The 23,447-nt window shown below is 45.5% G+C and overlaps 1 protein-coding gene across 1 annotated transcript in view; it reads right to left on the reverse strand.

Annotated features, from left to right (window-relative positions):
* Positions 1-23,447, reverse strand: part of LOC135197989 (uncharacterized) — a 343,766-nt gene that overhangs the window by 53,505 nt on the left and 266,814 nt on the right. The window contains exons 6-10 of the mRNA XM_064225313.1: positions 20,337-20,471; positions 12,793-12,936; positions 11,908-12,131; positions 3,102-3,203; positions 2,337-2,465 (exon numbers count right to left, since the gene is read on the reverse strand). Of these exons, the coding sequence (XP_064081383.1) occupies positions 2,337-2,465; positions 3,102-3,203; positions 11,908-12,131; positions 12,793-12,936; positions 20,337-20,471 (734 nt within the window). The remainder of the gene's footprint in view (positions 1-2,336; positions 2,466-3,101; positions 3,204-11,907; positions 12,132-12,792; positions 12,937-20,336; positions 20,472-23,447) is intronic.

Genomic DNA, 23,447 nt, shown 5'->3' on the forward strand with positions numbered 1-23,447 from the left:
ACTACACTTTGCACTTCATCACTACTCACTCTTTCAACCTTGTCCATGAGACCCCTGAGGAACGCTCCCAACTCCCCAACAGCGCTTAAAACTAGGTTAAACTTTGCAAGATAGAGCAAGAAATAAAGTACATCGATAAAAGCTTCGATGCATTAGCTTACCCAGAATGGTTCAGAAAAAGGGCACTCAACAAAGCTAGAAACATTTTTTACAGAGCAAATGTAGGGAGTACATGGAATAAAGAAAACAAGAAAATAGTTGCCCTCCCTTTTATGCCTAAAATGAAACAAATCACTTCAAAAATGAAAGAAAGTCAATATAAATTTGTATATACCTTTGAAAATACCGTAAAAAACAAAGTATGTAAAAATAAATTGGAAGGAGAAGACAGCAATACAGATGATGTAGCGGGGGTATACATAATCAATTGCAATAATTGTGGAGACAGATATGTGGGGGGAATCAGGTAGGGGAATAAGGACTAGAGTCCAAGACCATAGAAGGGCAGTACAGCTTAACTCTCAGGGGAGTGCTATAGCTAGACATTGTTGGGAAAATGACCATTGGATGGATTTCAAAAACAGTAGGCTTATATACAAAAGCAACAAAATTAGTCACAGGAGGGTAGTAGAAGGTGCACTTATCAGAGAGATTAAAGTAATTGAAGGAAACAAAGGTTTTACCTCAGAAGATCCCATAAGCCGAGCTTTGATATTAAAAGAAGCTAAGATTGACCCTGCTGACCTGGAGATTAGGTTTCCTGCCCAACAGACTTTTGGTGACCACACCCTTACCACAAGGGTGAATCCCATTGACCATCAGCTCAGGATATCAGAGCGACAAGAGGGGATTGGCAACTCTCAAGAAAACCAGAACAGCCATCACATAAATGACAGCTCAACGAGAAGAAGTTCCAGAAGACTGCTGGGCCTTGACCCAGGCTAACATCCCAAACATCTCTTGAGAATGGGCCACAGACAGGGCCTAAAAGTATACTCGAGTGTGGAGTAAAACTAAATGTAAATACTTAGAAGTAAACAAGTTACAAAGTGATTTTGTGGGTTTATTTTTCAATCAAATTTATTGTTAATCCTACACTCAAGACTGGCAATGGCATCGGGTTCGGAAGCATGGGAGCTGAGCACTGGAGTGGGAGGAGGGAGAGAAGGAGGGCTGAGGATAGGAGAAAGATTCCAAGGAGTAGAAGGAGGAGGCAGACCGGAGTCTTTCTTAGGCCTAGGGAAAGAGTCCCTACTAACAGAGGCCCTACTTTCAGCTCTAACGGCTGCCTTCCTAATCCTATTTTTCTCCAACCTATTTAGGTGGGACTCTAACAACTTCCACCTATTCTCATCCAACTCCTTACACTCATCACATGTGCGCTCTCTTGTGCACACCTGACCTCTGAACTTGCTGCACAGCGTGTGTGCATCATAGCATAACTTGGTCAGTCTACTCTTGCAGCCTTCGCTGCAATAGTGAAGACTGGAAGTACTAGAGTTAGACATACTATCACTCTAATCTAAGAGAAGAGAATGAACTTATGATGATAAAGCCAACCAAAATAATACAATAGACGTAGGAAAAAACCAACTAAGGCGAGTACATCACCGACTTCAACACAACGAGAAAGCTGTTAACATGAACTTAGGAAGTATTAGACAACGTCTTGTCGGCTGCATGGCATAAAGAAGAATGCCGCTATCGGCTAATGTCGCTCACGAGTTCCCACTGTGGTGGGCGGGACCTGTCACCCACACACTGCAACAGTCACTTGTGCGCGAATATTTATGAATTTTAGGATGCCATGCGAGGCTAATTGTTAGCTAAGTAATTACCTCGTAAGTTACTTTTATAAAAACCTATTTTTATAACAAGATTAGTGAACAGCCAACAAAATTTTGAAAAGATTATAAAATGAGATTCACAATGTGAAGACATTTCCAAAAAATTTTATCATGAACCATGAGGTAGTATATAATCAATTAAGTTTCAAAATAGTGAGAATATAAATGATTAACTTTTGCTATTAAAATTTTTTTTATTCATACTTAGGCCTTGAAAATGACAAATGTACATTTGTATGATTTTTCTACCTACACTGAAAATTTAAATATGTTAAGTATGTTTGCTATATTACTACATAAAACTTTCCTCATGTAATGTTTCTAAACAACTACACTGGCAATTCAAAGCACACAGAGATTATGAACTGATAGTCACCAGTTTCATTGCAAAGGTGAAAAAGGATATAAAGGAACAAGCCTAAGCAGTAAGAGAAATCTATTCTTAATGGGAAAAGAATCATACATATACACTTAAAATCTTACACATACCTGATTCTTTTTTATCCACTGGCAAGCTACTTCATTTAAAGTAGACTCAGTCTTCGGGCCACGTACATCATTGTAGTTTTTCATGAGTTGCATGAACTCTGTATGATTTATCTGAACCTTATGAAGGGCCTGAAATAATTAGGAAACAATAAGAAATTAGTTCAATATAGTCTCATGAGGAAAGTAACATTCAATCTTGTTGGTATGGCACTCAGGTAAAAAATACTATACCAATAGATTTTACAGTTGATGGTCTGGCCCTTGGGTCCCAAATGCTATATGCATTTAAAAATAACGTAAAAAGGCCTTTCAAGGCTTGAATTCTGTACTATCAAGTGAGAAAGTGTAGTTTATACAGTTCAATAACCAGTTATTGAAGGCAGTCTACTCTTCAACTGCCCTTCATACATCTTGATTCTACCATTAAGCATCCCCTTTTTCTATGTTCCTAATCCACAAAAATATTTGATGATATACAGAAATGTTGACACTTTCCCTATGGTCTTTTTTTGACTTTTTTATTATTCAGTTTCTGTGCTTTTACTCTTTTGACTTTCCTTATTTTCTTTCTCTCATATCATATCATATCATATCATATCAATCATATCATATCATATCATATCATATCATATCATATCATATCACTGCATTCTAAATTATGTTAAACTTGCACTTATCAGATACACACTGAATAAATATGAATTAACCAGTACTTAGATAAAAAGGTGATAATAATAAAGGAAAAATCCCATGAGATATACTTACATCATATGCAAACCGCGCATATCTTTTCAATTTTTTCCAGACGAATTTATGGAAACGATGCATCTCATATTTACATTGGTAAGGCCATTGTCCATCTGATTTCTGCAAAAAATAAACTTATTGTTAGTCATACAAAGGAAGACCCAGCAGGAAGGTACGTACTCATAAAACAAATGAAGTGGTTGCAGTAAGTGTATAGAAATTTCTGAAAGATTGCAAAAACCTCTGCATTGGAAAAGACAAAATTTTACTGGAAAAATAAAAAAAATATTCCTACAAATGAAGTAACAATAAACTCTTCAAATAGCTGAAGTTCATCTCCTTCAAAATCAAAAGAAATACTAAAACCAGAAACTTACTACCTAGTACATACTATATATTTTCTATAAGCTATGTAAATGACTAACGTTAATGCTAACATCAAAAACAAATTATTACACAATGATACTGCAAACAGTATCGTATGTGAACTCAAAACCAGCCTTAATTTAATTATCGTGCAAATTTGGATGGAAGCAGACAGTGCTATATATATATTTATTTTTTAAGATTCACAGCACCAGTAGTTCTCACATTATGATCTCAAATTTTTTTTTAGTTACAACTATCAAACAACTTACATGTAAAAGTTACAATGATTTTCCATTTGTTTTTCCTCCATTCACAGTATAAAGCAACCAAAAATTCCAATTATTTCCAATTTAAATGAACCACCATGAATAATAGGCACAGGAAAGGAATCATAATACAGTACTGCCTCAGGTTACAAAATTAATTCATTCCAAAGCGGCTTTCGTAACCTGATTTTTTCGTATCTAGAACTACGTTTTACACGTAAATTGCCTAATTTGTTCCAAGCCCTATAAAAACACCACAGTAAATTTTATAATAAAGCTAAATTGACCAATAAACAATGAAATACAACAATTTGGACCATTCAATACTTAACCTAACCGTTACTGTACCTGTAAATAAAGTGTATTAGTGTAGAGGGTACAAGAAATACTGTGTACATGTACGTACGTATGTAAAATGTGGAACCTTGCCTTTCGAGTGAGGTGATGTCCGAAAGTGGCGACAGAGGGGGAGGACAAACGGCAGAAAACATGAACACTTAACTTTACAAAACACATTAAAAAATGGCAGAAAACATTAACACTAAACTTCACGAAACACATTAACAAAAGGCAGAAAACATTAACACTTCTTGATTATCTCCATCTTCTTCTCCAACATTCTTGGGACTTATGGCTAATAATGTAAGTCATTAAGTTCACACACAACACGACAAAGTAACTTACAGTGCAACAAAAGCAAAATCATTAACACGAATTTACGTTAACAAATGAAATATATGTGAACAAACGAATTCCAGGTGTTTACGATAACGCTGCCGCAATAAATGGTCAAGGAATGCCATTACATAGAGGCATGATGGGACAGATGCTGACCAATAGGAGAGCAGGATCTTACGGCAATGACTAGCATCAGGAACCAATGGGAGAGTGGGAGGATGGGGGCAAGTCTACTGAGTTGGTGGCGCGCCAATTTTAAAATTGTTCTCGGCGGCCCGGGCGAATCTCGGACTTTACCCTTTCGCAACCTGAATTATTTTCATACACAGAAGCAAAAACTTCATCTTTGCTTTCGTAACCTGAATTTTTCGTACATGGGGACTTTCGTGTGTAGAGGTTCTACTGTAAATAGTTCTTCAAGACAGACTTTGGGTTTTCCTGAGTTCCCACAGAACTACTCTGTTTCATACTTCCCAAGAGATGAAGAGTTCATGTGCTCCTTCATACTTTTGCCATTTTTAGCGGTACATAACTACAGATTTTGCACTGATTTGTAAACTTCAATACCCTTTGCATGCAAACAACGAAAGGAAAAATCAACAAGCCTAGATTTCACAAATTCCCTTATAATGCCATTTTGGAATTAATGCCAAAATCAAACAAATGAATATAGTAGTGCACAAAAATCAATCAATGGAAAAGGTGTCTTCAACATCTAATGCACAGCCAAGAAATAATTTGAATAATTTTAACTCAACTTCTAGGTCCTCCAAATTCTGAATTTGGTAAATACAGCATTAAATTTAGTTATATTATTGCATGACAACTGTCATTCACCAACCATACTTCATTATCATATCACATTATTACTCTTATATTCATGACCGACAAAAATGTAGCTCTCTATTATTCCAGGAGGTTTATATTTGTTACAAAAAATACTACGACAGTGTTCCTATAATTTCTGCTCTTACCATCTGATACAAAAATAAACAAATACTGATGAAAGGAATTCATGTGCTTAGTTTACAATTGAAATAAAAATGATATTGTTAAACTACAATAAAGTTTTGTACATACTTACCTGGCAGATATATACTTAGCTATAGTCTCCGACGTTCCCGACAGAATTTCAAATCTCGCGGCACACGCGACAGGTAGGTCAGGTGGTCTACCTTACCCGCCGCTGGGTGGCGGATGTACGAACCACTCCCGTAAGCTTGTCAGATTTTTCTCTTCCACCTGTCTCCTGAGGGGAGGCTGGGTGGGCCATTAATCGTATATATCTGCCAGGTAAGTATGTACAAAACTTTATTGTAGTTTAACAATATCATTTTTGTACATGAACTTCCCTGACAGATATATACTTAGCTGATTGGCACCCTTGGTGGAGGGTAAGAGACAGCTCAATAATACAGGTAAGACGGGAAACAACTAATGTTGTAGGATATAAAAACCTTGGTTCTCACCTTTTCAGGATGAAGACTTCATAGATACTATCTCTGAGTCTGCATTGCCTGGAGAGCTACAGCTAGGACGTGACCTGATGCTGAAAGACTCTAGGATCTACCACTGGGATATGTGATCCCCTATTGTGGTAGAATCCAAGTCGGATGCTGTTAGAGGGACCTTGTCCGCTTACCTAACAGATCCTTACCACTACCTCTGCAAGGAGCCAAAACCCACCAGACCACCTAACCAAAATACAAAGGGTTAATATTACGACAAAAAGAGGTGCCTCCTGCAACCTCTTTCAGACAACCAAAAACAACAATATAAAATAGGGAGGGTAACATATAAAAATTTACACAGGATAAGTTTCAGCTCCCTGCCCCAGCACCGAATCCGCCGATACGAAAGGACCCAAGGCGAAGCATTTATCATATGTGATTTTTACATCACGTAGGTAGTGGTTTGCGAAAACCGATTGGCATCTCCAAAAAGTCGCCTCCATCAAGTTCCGCACAGACATATTTTTTTCTGAATGCAAGCGAAGTTGCGATGGCTCTCACCTCGTGAGCTTTCACTTTCAGTAGTCTAAAATGATCTTCCTTACAGGCAACATGTGCTCTGTAATAAGGCTTCTCAGAAAAAAGGAAAGAGCATTCTTCGACATGGGCCGAGTGGGGTCCTTTACGGAGCACCAAAGCACATCTTGATTAGCCTTAAGTGTTCCTTTCCTCTTAAAGGAAATACTTTCATAATTTCTCATAGGGCAAAGGGAGTTCTTTCAGGCTCTTCCCTACTAGAAAAGATAAACTACGAACTTCAAAGCTCCTGGGCCAAGGGCGTGATGGGTTTTCATTCTTTGCCAGGAAACTTGGAAGAAATGAACACACCATAGAATCTTCCTTAAACCCTACATTGCCCTCAATAGCTTGGAGCTCACTCACTCTCTTAGCTGTAGCTAGGGCCAAAAGGAAGATAGCCTTCTTCGTCAAATCCTTGAAAGAGGCTAAGCCAGGAGGTTCGAATCTAGACGATCCAAGGAATTGTAGGACTACGTCTAGATTCCAGTTCGGTACTACATGAGGACGCTTAATGGTTTCAAATGATCTAATAAGATCATGCAGGTCCTTATCATCGGATATATTTAAGCCTCTATGCCGAAATACCGCCGCCAACATACTGCGGTATCCCTTAATAGTTGACACAACCAGATGACATTCTTCTTTGAGGAAAATAAGGAAATCCGCAATTTGGGTCACAGAGGTACTGGAAGAGGAAATGTTCTTCCTCTTGCACCAACGTCTGAAGACATCCCACTTTGACTGGTATACACGCAAGGTGGAAGGTCTCCTCGCTCTTGCGATTGCTTTAGCAGCTGTTGCTGAAAAGCCTTTCGCTCTGACCAAACTTTGGACAGTCTGAAACCAGTCAGACTGAGAGCGAGGAGATTTTTGTGGTACCTGTCGAAGTGGGGTTGTCTGAGTAGATCGCTCCTTAGCGGGAGCGATCTTGGAAGGTCCACCAACCATTCCAGTACCTCTGTGAACCATTCTTGGGCCGGCCAAAAGGGAGCGATTAAGGTCATTCTCGTTGAATCGGACTCTACGAACTTCTTGATGGTTAGCCCCAGGATCTTGAAGGGGGGAAACGCGTAGACGTCGAGTCCGTTCCAGTCTAGAAGAAGAGCATCTATTGCTACTGCCTCTGGATCTGATATCGGAGAGCAGTAGGATCCAGCCTCTTGTTCTTTGACGTGGCAAAGAGGTCTATGTGTGGCCTGCCCCATAACTTCCACAGGCTCTGGCATACATCCAGATGAAGGGTCCACTCTGTGGGAAGGACCTGATCTTTCCTGCTGAGGAGATCTGCTCTTACATTCCTTTCTCCCTGCACGAACCTGGTGAGAAGCTTGATTCCTCTTTCTTCTGCCCACAGAAGAAGGTCTCTTGCTGTCTCGTACAGGGAGAAGGAATGCGTCCCCCCCTGTTTCCCTGATGTTATGCCAGAGCTGTAGTGTTGTCCGCGTTGACCTGCACTACACTACCGATCTTCTGACTTTGGGCTCGAAAGCCTTCAGAGCCAACCACACAGCCATCAACTCCTTTCTGTATATGTGCCAGGCTACCTGGTCCCCCACCCAGGTACCTGACACTTCGCTGGTTCCCAGAGTTGCACCCCACCCCATGTCCGACGCGTCGGAGAACAACACCAGGTTGGGGGTCTGTGATTGAAGAGACAGTCCCTTCGCAAAGAGGTTGGGATCTGTCCACCATAAGAGATGTTTCTTGATGTCCTGGGATAACGACAGGGAGAACGTCAAATCCTGAGAACGACGACTCCAATTCCGATGAAGAAAGAATTGGAGTGGTCTCAGGTGCAACCTTCCTAGGGAAACGAATTGCTCCAGAGAGGAGAGCGTCCCCAGCAGACTCATCCACTCCCTCACTGTGCATACTTCTTTCCCTAAGAAGGTTGTTACTCTCTCGAATCCTCGGGCTATCCTTTCCTGCGAGGGAAAAGCCCGAAAACTCAGAGAGTTCATCTGTATCCCGAGATACACACACTCTTGCTCTGGGGAAATTAGTGATGACTTCTTGAAATTGACGAGAAGTCCCAAAGCCTTCGTCAATTCTAAAGTTACTTGTAAGTCCTTCAAACAACGATCTTCTGAATTGGCCCTTATTAGCCAATCGTCGAGGTACATGGATATCCTCACCCCTTTCAAATGAAGCCATTGAGCCACATTCCTCAAAATCCCCGTGAACACTTGAGGGGCCGTCGAGAGGCCGAAACACAGAGCCCTGAACTGAAAAATTTCCCCCCCCCCCATCATGAATCTGAGAAACTTCCTCGAGGAAGGATGGATCGGTACGTGGAAGTAAGCGTCCTGTAAATCCAAGGAAACCATCCAGTCCCCTGGACGAAGTGCTGCCAGCACTGATGAAGGCGTTTCCATCGTGAACTTCTTCTTTTCTACGAAGAAGTTCAGGGCGCTTACATCCAACACCGGTCTCCATCCCCCTGAGGACTTCGGAACTAGGAAAAGGCGGTTGTAGAAGCCCGATGAATGATGGTCTGTCACTAGTTCGATAGCCCCCTTCTCCAGCATCTGATCTACTGCTAGATGGAGAGCTTGATTCATGATGGGGTCTCTGTACCTGGCCGTCAGTTCCCTTGGGATGGCCGTCAAGGGAGGTCTTTCGACGAAAGGGATGAGGGTAACCTCTCCTCAAAATAGAAAGGGTCCAAGGATCCGCCCCTTTTGGGCCCAGACTTCTGCAAACTCTAAGAGTCTGGCGCCCACCGTTGATTGAAGGACTTGCAAGTTATTTGGGGGCTTTAACAGACTTGGCGAAAGTCTTACCCCTTCTTGAAGGTCTACGACCTCTAAACGTAGAGGTTCTTGATGAAGATGCCCCTCGAAAGGGTTCTCGAAACACTTCTTGTTTTCCTTCTTAGCCTTGGTAGGGAAGGAAGGGCGAGGTTTTCTTGCCGACTGTGCCAAAAGGTCCTGGGTGGCTTTGGCCGAAAGTGACCTCGAAATGTCCTGCACTCGATGTTTCGGGAACAACTGAGTGGAACAGAGGAGCAAACAGCAAAGAAGACCTCTGAGCATGGGAGACCGACTTCGTTAAGAAGGAACAATAAACCGACCTCTTCTTCACGATCCCGGCCCCATAAAGGGAGGCGATTTCACTCGCTCCGTCTCTTACCGACTTGTCCATACAAGACAAAACACACATAAGATCTTCTGGCGAAATTGACTCTGGCACTTCAATTTTCTTGGCTAGGACTCCCAACGACCAATCAAGGAAGTTAAATACTTCTAGCACTCTAAACATACCTTTGAGCAAATGATCCAATTCATTCATTGCCCAAGTCGTCTTAGCAGAGTTAAGGGCAGTTCTCCTTGTCGAATCTACCAGTGCCGAAAAATCCGAATCAGCCGAAGACGGTAGACCCAATCCTAAGGGCTCTCCTTGTTTCGTACCAGAAACCAGCGCGTCCTGATAACTTGGAAGGAGGAAAAGCGAACATCGTTTTCCCCGCTTCTTCTTTGGAAGCCATCCAGGAACCAAAACTCCTCAGTGCCTTCTTCATAGAAAGAGTTGGCTTCATCCTCACACAAGAAGAACTCTTCGCTGTCTTCGCCGTTGAAAAAAGTGAGTGAGGAGAAGGAGGAGCCGTAGGCGTAAGGGAATCCCCAAAAACTTGTAAAAGTAGACTCTGTAAGCTTCTTGTAAGAAGAGACAGCAGCAGAAGTGTTCGGTTCCTCATCCGAACCTTCTAGGACGTCTTCTCGAGGCGAGCGCGGAAGATCCTTATGTGACGAAGGGATCCTAGCAGGAGTTGAGCGAGAGGTTGGAGAACGCCCTCTCTTAGAAGAGTTCACATCCACTGGAGAACGATGAGAAGATCTGGGAAGTCTACGATGAGACTCCCTCTTCGAGGTATACGGAATCTCAGCCGAAGGAGAGGTAGGGCTCCTACTCCGAGAATCCTCGGAAACATCCACAGGGCGCTTACGAGGAGGCGAGCGCCTACTATACTCTATGCGCCTATCCTGAGGCGAGCGGCTGCCAGGAGAAGAGCGCCTATCGAGAGCAGAGCGCTTGCGCGGCTCTCCATACCTGTCCAGTTGCGTACGATCAACGGAAGTCCGACTGGAAGGCGAAATGCGCCTACTAGGAGAAGGCTGCTTGCGAGGACTCTTGACGTCTAACAAGAGGGTAACATTCAGGAGAAGGGCGCTTCAAAACTAACGAGCGCCTACTTGGAGAAGGGCGTACTTCAGGATCTGCCGAGGGGACGCCTGACCGGTGGGGGCTCTCCCTAGCCCTCCTGCGGCTTTCGACTTTCCTACTCCACTGGAACTGGGAGTCTGGAAGAGGTCTAGGCCTAGAGGCACTAAGGAGCCGGTCAGACGCACCCTCCACAACACTGGGGACACTGCACTGATCACTAACACTCTCCTTACCTTCCAACTGACGAATCTTCTGATCCATAGAACGATTCTTGGCTTTCAGAGCTGCCGCCTCCGAAGGCGAATCTTCGGCTTCGGTGCGGGGAGCCGGGGCTGCGACTTGGGAAGAAGGTTCTAATTCTACGTTAGTACTATTAGGATCCACATCCAACTCACTCATTCTAGATCTGCTAGAACTTCTAGAGGAAGCCTTACGCACTCTATCACGTTCCAACTTCCTAACATAAGAAGAGAGAGCCTTATATTCTTCTTCATTCAATCCCTTACATTCATTACAAGGGTTAGCAAAAGCACATTCATTCCCCCTGCATTTCATGCAAACCGTGTGGGGGTCTACCGAAGCTTTCGGCAACCTCACCTTACATCCTTCATTCACGCAAACCCTAAACAAAACCGAAGTTTTAACTACCGATTCTAGATCAGACATCGTTAAAGAAAATCAAACTCAAAATCAAACCGGTCCACAATCAGCGTATGCCAAGCCAAACAAAGCGAATACGTCACCAAAAGAAGTCCAAATTAACTCCAGGCAAGCGAGAATCGAAAAACTATCGAGAGGAACCGACAACAGTTGTTATCGTTCCCGCGACAGAGAAAAATCTGACAAGCTTACGGGAGTGGTTCGTACATCCGCCACCCAGCGGCGGGTAAGGTAGACCACCTGACCTACCTGTCGCGTGTGCCGCGAGATTTGAAATTCTGTCGGGAACGTCGGAGACTATAGCTAAGTATATATCTGTCAGGGAAGTTCATGTACAAAACCTAGTTTTGTACACAATAGGTTTCATTTTATTCTTTCATACAGTTAGGGATTATGGTAACAATAACTTCAATCATAAATTAATATTAAAACAATTAGATTGAGTATTTTTTCAAATACGTATATTACTGCACAGATTTCTGCAACATTAATTGATTTGTAGCACATTATTTTCCATGGGAAAAACAAAATAAATGTCAATCACGTGACACCTCTTTCAAATATATTGCCGCGCTGTCACAAACTGGGTTTAATGCCAAAGCAATCGTGCTTATGTATAAAGAAATGGGAAGACTCTTTCACTGTTACTGAACTTACATATGAGCTGTCGATACAGGGTGCAAATCCAACAGATGAGAATTTGAATGGCTGCAGTAGGACAGACGGCCACCAGTGGAAAATTAGTACAGATCTATTGGGCCTCTTGAGATTAGTATTTTTTCTTATGAAGTCGTGATTCAAATTTGGCCCCAGCCACACCACTTTCACGTAGGCATCCATGGTTCTCAACTGGCGCCGCAAAAAGTCTGTTATATTCATATCTGGAATCATGAATGAAGTGTAAATGGACCACTGTTGTATGGTAATACATTGACAATAGTACATGTACCTAAAAAAGAATAAAAGGTTACTCAGAAAGTGCATGGTATTACATTGGGGCCCCTGTATTCACGTTCTCTGGATTCGTGGACTCACAAATTCGCTGATTTATCTTTGGACCATATCTACCTATTATTCGGGGGAAATTCGCATATTCGTGGTATTTTGCTTAGAGAAATATCCAGAAATTCCTTGGTTTTTTATCAATTTCATCATAAAATGCACTTTTTGTGATAAAACTATTTAAAAAACCATGTATAAAAATTTGTTGTGGTTTTTTCTTGAGTTTTTCCTACCAAAATAGGCCGTTTTTAGATTTTTTATAGGGGTTCCAACTATTCGCGGTGGGATCTGGTACACATCCCACACGAATACGGGGGGACCACTGTACATATACTGATAATGTAACTGAAAGAAGAATAACACCTTTTCTGAAAATTATCAGTGAAGTTTAGATGCCATCTGTACTTTCTTGAACAGTGAAATACATTTGAAAATATATATAGAAACCAGTCAAGTAGGTACAAATTATTCAGAAATATAAGGAATCATTCATTATTCAATGTTATTGGACCAATGTAAAGGTTAAACCATTATATTTACCTGCATAAGATGCAAACAGTACGGCACACACAGCATTCTCACATTTTTTTGGAGTATACATGCCGTTCTTACAGCCATATTCATCTCTACAATAATACTCGCCAGTCGAAGTGTTTGTCATCATATCAGACATGGCACCCAGTTCTGGAAAAAGTTAAAACAATACACTGAGGTAGATGGATATTTTGACTATATAACTCTCTTCAGGGTTACACACCAATTAGAATCATTATACAGTACAATATTTTTATATTTGAAATATTGACACTTTCAAGTTACCTACAATTTATTTACAATATGTGGTAGAAATAATTGTAAAAAGTATTCACCATATGAGCATTAGATTCATTAAGCATTCTATATTACTATTAGTTACAATATAGCAAGATCATAAATCCTTCTGAATACAAAAAATGCAAAAACTGCCTTTTTGAATGCAAAAGTTTTCCCATTAATTTCTCAGTAAGCAGTTCATCATGTACATACAGTTTACATAAAATAACTAGCTGACAAACAAATACCATTCAATCCCTATGCCTTACTCATAATGAATGACAAGATTACCTTAATAAAAGCAATATTATATCCTACATGCCATACTTTCTTCAAAATGACAATTTGTCGAAAATTGCATTTTTCCTAACTATACAAACCTGAGGTCCTTTAACAATAGGAAGTAGCTAGCGGCAGCTGGAACGGTCGTAAGCTTCGAACAAGGGATGAGAACGGTAGTTAACTGCTTGTCCGACTCGCGCGACTGGGAGGTAAACAAATCACTTTTGCTTTTGGCCCATGCAAAATACACAGAGTGAGGGGTGGCATGAGGAGGACTATATGTTAAAGGACCTCAGGTTTGTATAGTTAGGAAAAATGCAATTTTCGACAAATTGTCATTTGTTCCGATACGTATACAAACCCTCGGTCCTTTAACAATAGGAAGACTCACTTCTTGGTGGGAGGAATCTGAGTCTTTTTGATGAACAGACTGGTGTTCGTCCATCCCTGGAATGCCTCCCTGGTCGTAAGAGCGAGGGAGGGATCCAAGCCTCTGTCCGATTGATCGGGGTGTGCACCGCAGGATCAATGGTCAGACCTCTGGGCCGAGTACTAAGAGAGAGGCAAGCGTATCTCTTCGTACCAGCATTGTAAGAACTTTTTCCTTTACATGAGCAAATGTAAAGTAATGGGTTTGTCTCATGTTGGCATCCACTTTCTCCCCCTTGTTGGAGAAAGTGGTGGATATTTACTCCTATCTCTAGTTAAAGAGATAGGATGGAGCTCTGTTGAATAGCTTACCTGCATCTGACTCCCTTCCAGCAAGGTAACGACCGTATCCCTCTGCCCACAGGTAGAGGTAGAAAAAGATGGTGAAGAGAAGCCAGTCACTCTCTCATTCACGCATTCATTCTCCCAGTCATAACAGGAATCGATGACTTGTTCTGGCCTGCTCGGGTGCTGGGTAAGCTTACACAACGTGTTGAGCAGCCACCACAGGTCCCAAGGAAAAAGTATCCAAGGACTTGTGGGCAATATCCCGAAGGTAGAAGGACGTGAAGGTGGTCTGGTTGGCCCAGACATCTGCCTTCAGGACCTGCGCCACGGAGAAGTTCCTACGGAACGCTAAGGAGGGTCCGATACCTCTGACTTCGTGGGCTCTCGGACGGAGCGTACGGATGTCGTCGCTACCGATCAGCTTCGTACGCTCTCCTGATCACCTCACGCAGCCCAGAAAGAAAGCGTGTTCTTGGAGACTTCTTTCTTGGTGACCCCAGTGCTAACGAAGAGGCGTCGACACTCAGGCCTGAGATGTCGAGTTCTCTTCAGATAGCGCCGTAGCGCCCTCACAGGACAAAGCAGCATCTCATCCGCATCGTTATCGGTGAAGTCCAGGAGGGAGGGGATCGTGAAAGACTCGAACCTGTCGTCAGGGATCGACGGGGATTCTGAGTCTTAGCTACGAAGTTCGGGACGAAATCGAGCGTCACAGATCCCCAGCCTCTGGTATGTTTAATGTCATAAGAAAGGCCATGTAGTTCCCCTACTCTCTTCGCCGATGCCAGGGCCAGCAAGAAGAGGGTCTTGAGGGTCAGATCCCTGTCTGACGACTCTCGGAGTGGCTCGAAGGGTCTTCGAGTCAAACTCCTAAGTACGAGAGTCACATCCCACGCAGGGGCCTGAGTTCCCTGGGTGGGCAAGACCTTTCGAAGCTCCTCATTAGCAAGGATATCTCGAACGAATTCGAGATGTCCAGTCCCCTCAGTTTTAGGACGAGAGCCAGGGCGGCTCTATATCCCTTAACTGTGGGTACTGAGAGGAGCTTCTCTCGGCGAAGAAACACGAGGAAATCCGCTACCTGCTGAAGAGTGGCTCTGAGAGGAGACAGACCCTGTCTACGACACCAACCACAGAAGACGGCCCACTTCCCCTGGTACACAGCTGCAGAGGACTGTCGGACGTGTCCAGCCATCTCTGTTGCTGCGCTACGAGAAAAGCCTCTCGTTCGCAAGAGATGGTGGATAACAGCCAGCCGTGAAGTTGAAGGGACTGGACTGCTTGGTGGTACCGTTCTACGTGTGGCTGGGCTAGAAGGTTGTGCCAAGTGGGTAGCTCTCTCGTGCGTCCGCAAGAAGAGCCAGCAGGTCCGGATACCAAACGGCTTGTGGTCGTTTGGGAGCCACCAGGATCATTCTGAGATTGGGAGTGACAGCGCTCGACTGATCACTTTCCGAATCAGACAGAAGGGAGGAAAGGGCGTAAGCGAAGAGGTTGTCCCAGGGGTGTTGGAGAGCGTCCTCTGCAGCTGCCCATGGGTCCGGCACAGTGAAAAGAAAAAAAAAACCTGAAGTTTTCTTGTTGTGCCGGGTGGCGAACAGGTCTACGACCGGTCGCCCCCACAGGTTGAAGAGCCTTTCCGCCACATCTTGGTGTAGAGACCATTCGGTCCCTATCACCTGATCCCGACGGCTGAGCTTGTCTGCTACTACATTCCTCTTGCCTGGAATGTAGCGTGCTGACAGCTCTATCGAGTGAGCCGTGGCCCACTCGTGCACCTGCACCGTCAACTGATGGAGCGGAGAGACACTAGCCCCCCCTGCTTGTTGACATATGCCACTACTGTGGTGTTGTCGCACATCAACACCACTGAGTGTCCCACCAAGCGGTCCCGAAACTCTTGGAGAGCGTTGAACGCCGCCTTGAGTTCCAGGACATTGATGTGAAGGTGCTTCTCGTGATGGTCCCACACACCTGCAGTCAGCAACTCCTCCAGGTGTGCGCCCCATCCCTCGGTTGATGCGTCTGAGAACAGAAGCATCTCCGGGGGGGGAGTGCGTATGGGCACTCCTCTTAAGAGGTTCTTGTCGTCGAGCCACCAGGCTAGGTCCTGCCTCACCTTGTCCGTGATAGCCACGGGAAAGTAAGGAGGATCCTTGGCCTGAGACCAACTCTCCCTTAGCCTCCCACTGGAGAGACCGCAGGTGAAGACGCCCGTGAGGGACTAACTTCTCGAGTGACGACAGATGGCCGATCACGACTTGCCATTGCTGTGCTGCCTGTTCCTGCCGAGACAGGAACCGGCCGGCTGCCTCCCTGAATTTGCTGATACGCAAGTCTGCGGGAAAGACTTGCCCTGCTACCGTGTCTATCAGCATACCCAGGTACTTCATCTTCTGCTTGGGTTCGAGGTCGGACTTCTCGTAGTTTATCACGATCCCCAGATCGCGACAAAACTTGAGGAGTCGATCTCTGTCCTGTAGCAACTGCGAGCGGGGAGCTACGCCAGGACTAGCCAATCGTCGAGATACCTCAGAAGACGTATCCCGTTCGAATGGGCCCAAGCCGACACCAGAGTGAACACTCGCGTGAACACCTGTGGGGCGGTTGAGAGACCGAAACAAAGTGCCCTGAATTGGTACACCGTCCCGTCGAAGATGAAGCCGGAGGTACTTTCTGGAGGACTGATTGGATGGGTATTTGAAAATACGCGTCCTTCAGGTCCACTGAAAGCATGAAATCGTTCCCCCTGCCGATCGAGTCGAGCACTGAGCGTGCCGACTCCATCGTGAACCGCGTCGTGCGAACGAAGCGGTTCAGGGGAGAGAGGTCTATCACCGGACGCCAGCCCCCCGATGCCTTCTCCACTAGGAAGAGGCGGCTGTAAAAGCCCGGTGACTGGTCCTCCACGATTTCTACAGCTCGTTTCGCCAGCATGGTCTTGATCTCCTGTCGAAGAGCGTTGACCTTTGCTGATCCCCGGACATAGGTCTGTAGCTGGACCGGTTTGGAGATGAGGGGGGGCCCGAGACTCGAAGGGTAGTAGATATCCCTCCCGAAGGACGTCTACTATCCAGTTCTCGGCGCCGTAGCGCTGCCAAGTCGCCCAATGGCTCGCTAGGACACCCCCCCACTTCTGGCAGCAGGTGAGGGGGAACGCCGTCCCTAGCGTTTCCCTCCTCGTTTCGACTTCTTTCCCGCACCTCCTCGGGGAAAGGAGGGCTGGGAGGAGGGCTGGTTGCGGCCTCCTTTAGCAGAAGTTGAAACAACTGGAGTCTTCACACGGGGTTTGGACGGTGCAACCGTCTCGCCGCCGTGGAAGCGCTAGCCAAGCTCTTTGGTTTGGCCGCAGTTACTCGAGATTGCCCAGAAACCTTCGAGACTGCCTGGTGGACTAAGCGGTCACTCTCGTCAGTGCGCCGCCGTTCCACCGCAGCGTCCACCATCTCTCCCGGAAAAAGAGAGCTGGGGAACTCCTAAGAGGTCCATTTCGTAGGCCCGAGTGCCGCCTCACGCCCGGCCCCCTTGGTCACTCGGGTAAGGACTGCGTCCCTACGTCGAAGAACCAAGTTGGCCCACAGGTTAGCAGTCTGATGGGCGAGGTAAGAGATTGCTCTTCCTCCAGACTGGCACAGTCTCCTGAAAGAAGCGTCGTCTTCGAGAGCAGAACTCCCAGAGACGGGCCGCTACTTGGATATTGTGAGGGACCACAAATCCAACCAGGAAACTGCCTGGAATGCTGCCATAGCGGTAGATTCCAGGGCAAGTGCCTCCTCTTCCCGAGCGAGAAACCATAGGTTCTCCGACAGGAGCTGCTGCAGGGACACACCTGGAGTCAGCCTCGCTAACTCCGGGTTAACCTGTTTCGGCAGTATCGGGTCTTCCGAAGGCACGTAGAATCGCCTCTGCCGCTGTAGAGGAGGAGGAAGCAGCTTAGAGGACCGTCCGGATTTTAGCGAGTCCTCCCGTCTGAGACGAGATTCTCCACCTGATCCAGGACCGAGGAGTCCGCAAGCTCTGATCGTGGCAACCCCATCATCATTTTGGGCTCCCTCTTGGGACCCCAAAATGATTCGAGCCGGGACGTGGGCTCTGCTGGTGGTAGCGGCGACTCTTCCGCAAGGTACCGGCGGCCGTGGGGATCCTTCCTCGCCTCAACCCGTGCCGGTCAGCGACCGTCACGTCAGCCCGAGCAGCCAGTTGATCGCTGCGAGAGCGTCACTGGCCTGGCGAGAGTCGTGTGCACGACTCTCGCCAGTCTTCTGCTCCGCGCCGCTGTCTTGACGGCGAGCGAGCTCGGACGTCAAAACTTTGGCTGGACGGTCCTCTTTGGAAGAGCGTCCACTCGGTGCTTCTCGCGAACGAGAAGCGGCCGAGACGGAACCTGGTTTAGCGGCAGAACCGCTAGCACCAGGTGAGGACGCACCAGCCGAGGCTGGTGCACCTCTGGTCCCCGTCGACTTCTTCTTTGCAGAAGAAGCGACGGGCCCCGTTCCCGAAGGAACAGGAGGACCAGCAGAAGAGCTCCCCAGCTCGCCTGTGCGAGCCGGGCCCTTAGAAGATCCCGAAGGAGTCTTCTTAGGGGGGGAGGAGGCACCCTTCTTCTTCTTCGGCTGTTTAGCCTTAGAAGTCGAAGGGGAAGGAGAGGCAGCAGACGACGAAGAAGACGATGAAGACGACGACGACACCTTCTTCCTCTTCCTCTTCTTCTTCGCCAGGCTCCGCAGAACAGACGTCAGGTCTTCCATCCAGGAGGGAGCCGGGGCAGTTGCCGAAGCAACAGGGCCCGACTGCACCTGTCCGGAAAGACCTGAGACTGTGACAGCAACACCAGCAGCAGGAACAACAGGAACAGGTCCGGGAACAGCAGGAACGGCAGGAACATCTGAAAGGGAATGTGCAGGCCTATCTGAAAGGGAAAGAGTAGCTGGAACGGCAACAGGTACGGCAGGCACGGCAGGTACCACGGGAGAGCCAGGCGTCCTGTCGACAGTCACCGTCATCCGTGGCACTGGCGGCAGGTCCAGGGGGGTACTCTTTGGGCAGCGGAAGTCCGGGGTCGGCAAAGGAAAAAATCCAGGTGGTGGTGGCACCGTCCTCTTTGGCACGGCAGCAATGGGTTTTTGTATAGCCACCGTGGGTGTCACCGACATTATATGGGGCGTATATACCAGATGTGGTGGCATCTCATACGCTGGTGTCGTTATTGTGGTAGTAGTGGTGGTCACCGCACCATGAGTGACCACCGCCGACCCCGCCAACCGCTGAAGCAACCCCTGGATGCTGGGCACTCCCTGCAGTCCCAGCGACTCCCACACCTGTCCCAAGTCGTCCTTCGCTGATGGCACACCTGCGGAAGCAATAGTCGGGTTAGTTGGAGGGGCTTCCTCGCGCCTGGGGGGCGAAACACCCCCCCCAGAGCGGACGGAAGACCCCGAGTACAGCTGTACGTTCCGGGTAGCGGGCGCCCTCATCCACACTCGACGGATCGAGAGAGGAAAAGGACTCCGCTACCCCCCCCGCAGGGGAAGGCGCGAAACGTGGGGGCTGGCCGGGAGGCAGGAAAGAGGACGAAGTGTCCGTCACCAAAGGAGTCACTGGACTTTCCGATGACTTCTTGGCCGGCCTAAGTCTCTTCCTGCCCTCGTACAGCACCCACTGCGCCTCGGACCAATTCATACATGTAACACAAGGTTCGTTGCGGGAGCACTCTCGCCCCCGGCAACGAGTACAAACCTCGTGGGGGTCCACGTCAACGAATGACCTGAACCCTCCAAACCTGAAACCCCGGGACCACATCTACGCCCCTCCAGCCCGGGACACACTCTACGGGCGACTGGAGGGCGCGGTGATATTTCCATTTCTTCCAATTCACTCATTGCAAGAATCAATAGAATTGTCAAAAGTACTTACAATCACTCCTGATTTATACAGAAAGAGAAAGAAATACTCAAACTCAAAGCAAACGACAAGGCGGGCAGAGCGATGGCGAACACGTCCTTCCCACACACGGCCGAAAGCAAAAGTGATTTGTTTACCTCCCAGTCGCGCGGCGCGCGACGATCGGACAAGCAGTTAACTACCGTTCTCCCCTTGTTCGAAGCTTACGACCGTTCCAGCTGCCGCTAGCTACTTCCTATTGTTAAAGGACCGAGGGTTTGTATTACGTATCGGAACAAATCATTATTTAGTTACAAGAAATGTTTGGCTCTTACCTTTTAGGCCATGATTATGTAATGCTCACTTGAAATTGTACAAAGTGTGCTACTTACCTTCATTTGTTCTAGAAAACAGGTGCAGAACTGGGGAGTCTGGTGTGACAAAAGCTCTCCAGTGATCTAATATGGAAGTATCCAGATGGATAGTCTCTGGCATAAACCATCCAAATCGCCCACCCGATCCAAGAATAACTGAAAAAAAACAAAAACAATGCGGATGTACAATTTATTATTATTATTATTATTATTTATTAATTAATTAAGAAGGAAAGGAGTTATTATTATTATTATTATTATTTGATTGTACTTAGGAAGCAGACCCTCTCTCAAGCATACTTTACTAAAAGTAATGGCTACTTCAGCAGCATTACACTTGTAGAGATTCTTCTCTATTTTCCGAATAGCGGCTTTTTCCGTGCTACTTAGACAGGCTAGTAGAGCGCCTATGGAGGTCATGATCAAATACAGAGTCAAAAATTGGTGTATATATTTGAATTTTACAGATAAACTATGATACCATAGTTATCAAAGTCATTAACGATATATATATATCTCTCTCTCTCTCTCTCTCTTTCTTGAAGCAAGCGAGCTTTCGTCTGGAGCTGCCAGACATCCTCGGGCTGGGAAGCTGAGGGTGGACTGATCTTGAAGCGGTGTCCGTCCTCGTTTATATTTGGAGTTGACAGCAGGGGGTCTGCCCCATGCTGATCTACTATTGGCTGGTGGCGGTAAGTCTTCGTTTTCATTGGTGGCTTGAACCGGGTCTCAAGCCACTTTCCACGCGTTGATGGTTGCGATACTGTAAGTCCTGCAGCTGCCTTGACCTCCTTAGCGGCGCGGTTATGTCGATGGGCGTTTCGCTATGTTGCGGGACGTCACGGCTAACTTGATTATGGTTGGCTGCAGGAGTATCTCGTTCGGGGGCGTTGTCTTCCGTGGAGTTGTCGTGCTCGGTGGTGTCATTATTGGTGGCAGGTCTTCTCATAATCGTAGGGAGGAGAAATTCTTCCTGCGTCGTATTTAGTGTAGGTTTTACTTGCTGGATGAGAAGCGCCTCCAGCAGGCGTAACCGACAGGCATCAGGGGCCTTCCCGATGACCTTCGTGTTTTGGATAATCACATCCCGGGAGATGGCCTCTTCATGTTTGGTGCGTGCGTGATTCTTGATAGCCCCCTCATGGGTCGCTAATCTTCAGGTGATCCCAATAATGTGCTCACAACTGGATATCAAAGATCCCTAGAAAACTGTGAGGTATTCACCATCACAAAGGAAAGGTAAGACTTACAAATAACTCCATATCTAGTTCTTAGAAATACCAGACTGCAAAGGATGACCAGAATAATGAAAAACTCCAGCATTGCACAACAGCTATAATGAAAAACTTCATCATTCCACAACAGCTAATTGAACAACAGTGCCAGACTATACTACAGGCAGTTCCTGGGTTACAGCATTCTGACTTCACGGAGCCTGGCTCATGGCCCAATTAACCTGGTTTTAAGGTGCTACCATTTAATGCCCTTATTATTACGATGTTCCGATTTATGGCATTTTTCACGTTACAGCGCTCTGCCAGGAATGAAACCCACCCATAAACCAGGGACTACTCAGGAAAAATATATTTTAAAATAACAGAATATTCAAAAGTGAATTTGTGATCAAGAGTGGCATCTAGTATTCTAATTTAGAGTTGTACAGTAGTTATCATGTGTAGCTACTTGATACAAATAGTAATGTGACCAGTGGAATATTGGATATTTCATTCTTATAGTCATCACAATAGTCGACGACACTGCAAGTATGAAGCTAAAAAACCATTATTAATACTTTAAAATGCTGCACAAAGTCCCATCTGTTTAAGTTTGCAAAAAATAGTCATGAACCACTTTTAGCTATCCTAGGAAAGATAGCTCAGTAATGAGCAGTCTTAAAAAACAACAGAAAATATATAGGTCTACACCTTATAAAGAAGAGTTCAAGAATGTCTTGATTCACTGGACCAAAATGCAAATCATTCAAAAAAGTTGATAAAACGTATTTAACTTAACACCTTGCACGCTGGAACCTGGTGCTGCTATCTCCCTTACCAACTTGATTCCCAAGCTACCCCACCCCCAGCCAGGGAAGACAAACAGGTGTACAAAAGAGTGAATGTCTCCCCTACCCTTCCATTCCCTTACCTACCCTACCCCCATCCAGGGCGGACAAACAGGTCGGGAGGGGGTGGGTAACTTTATCATGTCTTACCTATTGACATCCAGGGGAGGACAGACAAGATCCACTCAGATTTTATTATTATAGAAGACTGGCATGTGAAATAGCTATTATTGTCAAATTCCATTCCAGTCTGCTTGAAATTTTATATGCCTCTTACAAAAAACATTACACATCAACAATAGCCGGTTTAATTCTAATTATTAAGACACTTGAAGCATAACTAGATCTCAACTGCAGGGCTCACAATGCAGGTCATCATAAATAATTTTCACTGAAAAATGAGTCCTTAGAATAGTGAGTGCTGAAATCCAGCACAAAAACAAATGGGAATTTTCTTTATTTACCTCCTTTAGTCCATTTTTTATATCTTTTGTTTATGTTTATGATATTTACTGTCATTGTTTTAGGTTTTATGTTCGCTCCCATGGGACTGGTACTAAATATGGTGCCCATTTTGAACGTAAACTGGAAGTTTTCGAACCTAGATGGGCGCGTAGGATGTGATATAGCAGAGTCCAGGAAGCTTTGCAACTAAGCACCGTCCACTGCGCGCTTATGATTGGCTAGCTCTCAAAGGTGGAATGATGTCACACTAGTTAACAGTCCAAATGATTACCATAAACGGATTTGACTCCATTCGGTGATGTTGAGTTTCATGCATGAATCATGACACCACAGATTTGAGTTCCTGGAGTTGTGAAGTATGCAACTGATATCTCCGATAAAAGGCACATAAACTTATATATATTTTTTTTTATTGGTGTTGACCTACATAAGCGATCCGACATAGACCACATTAATTGAAATGAAGCATAGACTTATGCAGCCAGTTGCAATGTTAGGGTATTAATTCATCATAATCCTGCATGTTAAATGTTAATATCATTGAGAGATTAGGCCTACACATCAATTTCTTATATTTTGAGATGACAGGGCATAGGTCTACT

Source organism: Macrobrachium nipponense, chromosome 21 (genome assembly GCF_015104395.2).
Source record: "Macrobrachium nipponense isolate FS-2020 chromosome 21, ASM1510439v2, whole genome shotgun sequence".
NCBI classification, from domain to species: domain Eukaryota; kingdom Metazoa; phylum Arthropoda; class Malacostraca; order Decapoda; family Palaemonidae; genus Macrobrachium; species Macrobrachium nipponense.